At 38.4% G+C, this 4,722-nt stretch overlaps 1 protein-coding gene across 2 annotated transcripts in view; it reads left to right on the top strand.

Annotated features, from left to right (window-relative positions):
* LOC143031341 (uncharacterized) overlaps nucleotides 1-2,738 on the top strand; it is a 3,506-nt gene extending 768 nt beyond the window's left edge. For both annotated transcript variants that reach the window (XM_076195042.1, XM_076195043.1), the window contains exon 2: nucleotides 1,617-2,738. In XM_076195042.1, the coding sequence (XP_076051157.1) occupies nucleotides 1,909-2,613 (705 nt within the window). In that variant the 5' untranslated portion in view covers nucleotides 1,617-1,908 and the 3' untranslated portion in view covers nucleotides 2,614-2,738. The remainder of the gene's footprint in view (nucleotides 1-1,616) is intronic.
* Nucleotides 2,739-4,722: the final 1,984 nt, after the last annotated feature.

The following is a 4,722-nucleotide window of genomic DNA, read 5'->3' as shown; positions in this document are numbered from 1 at the left end:
AAGAACCATTGCCTGATAAAGGGTCATCTTCGTGAGCTGACCACAAAATAGTCTTATGTGGTCTTTGTGATTTACGAATAAGATTGCCATGGTAAAAAATAATTTTTCATTAAAATTATTTGTAATTTATTTCAAGTGACTGTTTTGGCCGAATAACCACAACTCAACGAGCTATTCCCACCATGAACCTTATTTTAGTAGTTGATAGAACTGTGGTGTGGGGGGGGGGGAGTCTAACCTAACCAAGTTCTTGGTAGGGGTAGGTTTACGTTCGGTTGATTTGATTGGTTTTTACTCTAAGATGATAGACATAAATATTTTATAGTTTAATCGCCAATACTGCGTGTGTATGGGTGTGGGGGGGGGCAAGGTGTTACTTGACAATTGGAAACCAAGTGATTTGCTGTAGAAAACAATATTAGAGGATTCGCAAAAATAACACACTGGTATTTGGCATCCTTGATTATTGGGTTGGTATAGACCTCTGCGAAACCACTCATGTGGATTCTTATATCCCTACCAGTCTTTTTTTTTCAGTTTCTGCACTCATTCATCATTTTTATGTTTGTTCAATTTTCCATCTTCTTCTTCCTTTAAGCTTGTTTGGTACGAGTTGTTTGTTCTTTTACGTTGTTGCATTTTGAAGAATGCCTCTGTGTATTTGTATATTTTCGTAATACTCCTAATATATGAGCAAGTAATATACTTTGTATCGGAATGCTCTAGAAATAGCGAAATTGATCATAACCTACAAAATAAAATCATATGTTGATTTATGAGTAAGATTGCTGTGGGCACAAATATCCTTGCAAATAAAGGTCAATCTTTTAGAAGTGCGCATATACGCGATGTAGCAATAGAACGTCATTTATTAATTTTGTAAGTTATAATACATCAACGCAATATCCAAGGATAACTCAGTTGAAGTGGCTGTTTTCACTGAATAACTAGAACTCGACAATCTACTCAAACCGCACCCGTGTGTTTTAGTATTTGATGGAATGGTAGGTGAATCTAACGTAACGTAGGTATATGTAGGGACAGGTTAGGATAAATTGACTGAAAGTAATTTCCTTCTAACACTAGGATATAAAAAATCAACATCTTTGAGTTTTATTCAATGGTTTTTGGTGGTATTTCTATCTAATGATACTTATTTTCCCGCCAATCCTGAGGTTACAATTGATTTGCTGTAGAAATAAATATCAGATTCTCACAAATCTCTCAAACATTGATTTATGACATCCTTAATTGGTGTGTGTAGAAGTCTTTTCGAAAAATTGAAAAATATTTCTTACTTCCAACTATGCTACTGTGTCCTACATTATACACTGGTTTCTTTCTCATATTCTCTATCTCTTTCAAGCATCTATTTATCCTTATAATTTTCAGACAAATACTGTCAGTCTTTCTTTCACAACTCCATCACTTTTAGTATTTGATCAACATTCCATTCCTTTCTTCCCATAGGCTTCTTTGATACGAGTTGCTTGTTCCCTTCCCCGACTACTTTTTGGTTAAAGCCCCACCATACGAGTATTTGTATACACCCATGTTGCTTGTATATCATGCTCTCAACAAGTTAAATGTCGAACTTATCATGTATTTCCTTTCAGGACGAGGGTAAATATCAACATTTTCATGGAAAAGTTATCCGAAGATTCCGTATATTCGTCATATAATAAAGAGAATCTGGTGTGGTGTATGCGTCACACCTATCTAAGGAGACATCTTAAATATCACGTGATGACCCACAATAAAGAGGAACCTTTCCAATGTGACCTATGTGATGAAGCTTTCTTACGAAAGAGTAATATCCAATATGTTATGACCCACACTGGAGGGAAACCTTTTCAATGTGACCTGTGTGATGCAGCTTTCTCATAAAAGAGTCATCTTAAATATCACATGATGATCCACACTGGAGAGGAACCTTTTCAATGTGACCTGTGTGATGCAGCTTTCTCAACAAAGAGTCATCTCAAACAACACATAATGATTCACACTGGAGGGAAGCACTTCAAGTGTGATCTGTGTGATGCGGCTTTCTCACGAAACAGTGATCTCAAACGACACATGGCGACCCACACTGGAGAGAAGGTCTTCAAGTGTGACCTGTGTGATGCGGCTTTCTCACGAAAGAGTGGTCTCAAACGACACATGATGACCCACACTGGAGAGAAACCCTTCAAGTGTGACCTGTGTGATGCGGCTTTCTCGCGAAAGAATGATGTCAAACGACACATGATGACCCACACTGGAGAGAAGCCCTTCAAGTGTGACCTGTGCGATGCAACTTTTACAGAAAAGGGTCATCTCAAATATCACGTGATGACCCACACTGGAGAGAAGCCCTTCAAATGTGATCTGTGTGATGCGGCTTTCTCACGAAACAGTGATCTCAAACGACACATGATGACACACACTGGAGAGAAGTCCTTCAAATGTGACCTGTGTGATGCGGCTTTCTCACGAAAGAATGATGTTAAACGACACATAATGACCCACACTGGAGAGAAACCTTTCAAGTGTGACCTGTGCGATGCAGCTTTTACAGAAAAGGGTCATCTCAAATGTCACGTGATGACCCACACTGGAGAGACGCCTTTCTAATGTGATCTGTGTGATGCAGATTTCTAATACACACACACACACACACACACACACACACACACACACACACACACACACACACACACACATATATATATATATATATATATATATATATATATATATATTTTATATATGTATATACATATATATTTAATATTAGACGTCACGTGGTGAGCCATACGCGGAAGAAGCCTTTTCAGGTATTTCACGAAGGACTTTTTTCAAATGTCACATAGTGACTCACACTTCCTCATAAAATGTTGATCTCGTGTATTGTGTGATGACCCACGCTGGTGAGAGGCCTCTCCAGTTTAACTTGAATGATTAAATTTTTCTGTATGATGGCACTTTCAGCTTTTAAATGATCTACTGTTATAGGCCTGTTTGACTGAGGAGTCTGTGCATACACATAAAGTTGGTTGTAAATATTCGTTAGTTTACTTTCAATTGTGCTCTTACTTGAGTGCCCTTGTTTGAATGCCGTATTGGAAAATTTGCTTTGTTGCTTGTGTCTAATTAAAGAAACATTAATGTTCTATTAAATGCACGAATGTTCTTGTAATTACGAAAAACCGTGGAGAATAGTAGCGAGTGGCGTGACTGATGAATACAGATATAAACGTCATGAATAATTCTGTTTACCTTACCATTGTGCAAAGTTGTCCGGAGTAAATGTCATTGTTACCTGTAATTTGTGTTGATGTAAATACAAGTACGATAATATGTTCAACAGTGTTTATTGAATTCCTGGAGATATAGCAACCACAATTTAAATATTTTCAAGTGTGACATGAAATGGCATATGATGACTTGCTCATTGTCGTCGAAGAATAGATATAACATGTTAGTTGATCGTGTTGGTTTGATTATTTGTGCCAAGAAGAATTTGTTTCATGGTGTCTAGTGGTATTTTTCATTGTACTTGTTCTTTGGTACCTCCTGAGACGGAATTTCATGGTCGGGTAATTTTTTAAATAAATCACGACTTCTAGTGTAATTGTCCGCTCTGTATAAAATGTAGTTGTACAGATGATGCTGTGATGCATGGAACGGGGCGGGTTGGCGAATTTCTCTAGTAGTTACAATGGCGAAACGTGAAAGGGATTTGTTCCGATCCCTACCCTCTCCCACGAGTGGGTTCGGGTCTTGTGTAAAACCGGATTTGGTGTCGCAGAATAGAGATCTTTCCTGACCTCAGGAATCAGAAAGAATCCAGGTTACAAGTCTTGCAGCCTCGGTGGTCGAGAGGGTTAAGGCGTTGGGAAAGTTATCTTTCCGGTGGCTGAAGCAGCGGGGTCGAATCCTATATGCGACTGTCATAAAATTACTAGATTTATGTCTCTGTCACTTGCGAATTTCTCTCGCACAGTGCCGAAGCGTGAAAGGGATTTGTTCCGATCCTTGCCCCATCCACGAGTGGGCTCGGGTCTCGTGTAAAGCATGAATCGGGGTCGCAGAAAGATTCCTGGTAACAAGACTTTGGTAGCCTCAGTGGTCGAGAGGGTCAAGGCGTTGTAAAAGTTATCTTTCCAGTGGCTGAAGCAGTGGGTTCGAATCTTACATGCGACTGTGATAAAAATTATCATGTATATATATATATATATATATATATATACATATATATATGTGTATATATATATATATATGTGTGTGTGTGTGTGTAATATATATATATATGTGTGTATATGTGTAAAATATATATATATATATATATATATATGCTGGTACATTGTGACAAGTTGATGAAGGTGGAAAAATAAGTCACGGGTCTAGTTCCGAGTTCCTGAGTTTATTCCTAACCGGTTTGGCTCTATGCTTCTTCAGAGGAGCATAGAGCGAAACTGGTCAGGAATAAAATCAGAAACTTGGAACTAGACCCGTGACTTTTTTCCACCTTCATCATATATATGTGGTGCCGTCGATTGATTAGTGTTTAACCAAGAGCACCTCCAATGGGAGTGATCAGAGATACCCACAAAAAGACGATTTGGGAAATAAGAAATCAAGGTATACGCTGCCACCACCCAATCGTCTATATGGATATATCTGACCATAAATGGAAACTGCTCCTTGTTATTCACGTCTGACTCCGTCCCCTTTCCTCAG

The sequence above is a fragment of the Oratosquilla oratoria genome, chromosome 12 (assembly GCF_046742065.1).
Source record: "Oratosquilla oratoria isolate Oo_2021 chromosome 12, ASM4674206v1, whole genome shotgun sequence".
NCBI classification, from domain to species: Eukaryota; Metazoa; Arthropoda; class Malacostraca; order Stomatopoda; family Squillidae; genus Oratosquilla; species Oratosquilla oratoria.
Note: the sequence above shows the minus strand (reverse complement) of the source record. Positions and strands in the feature narration are given on the sequence as shown.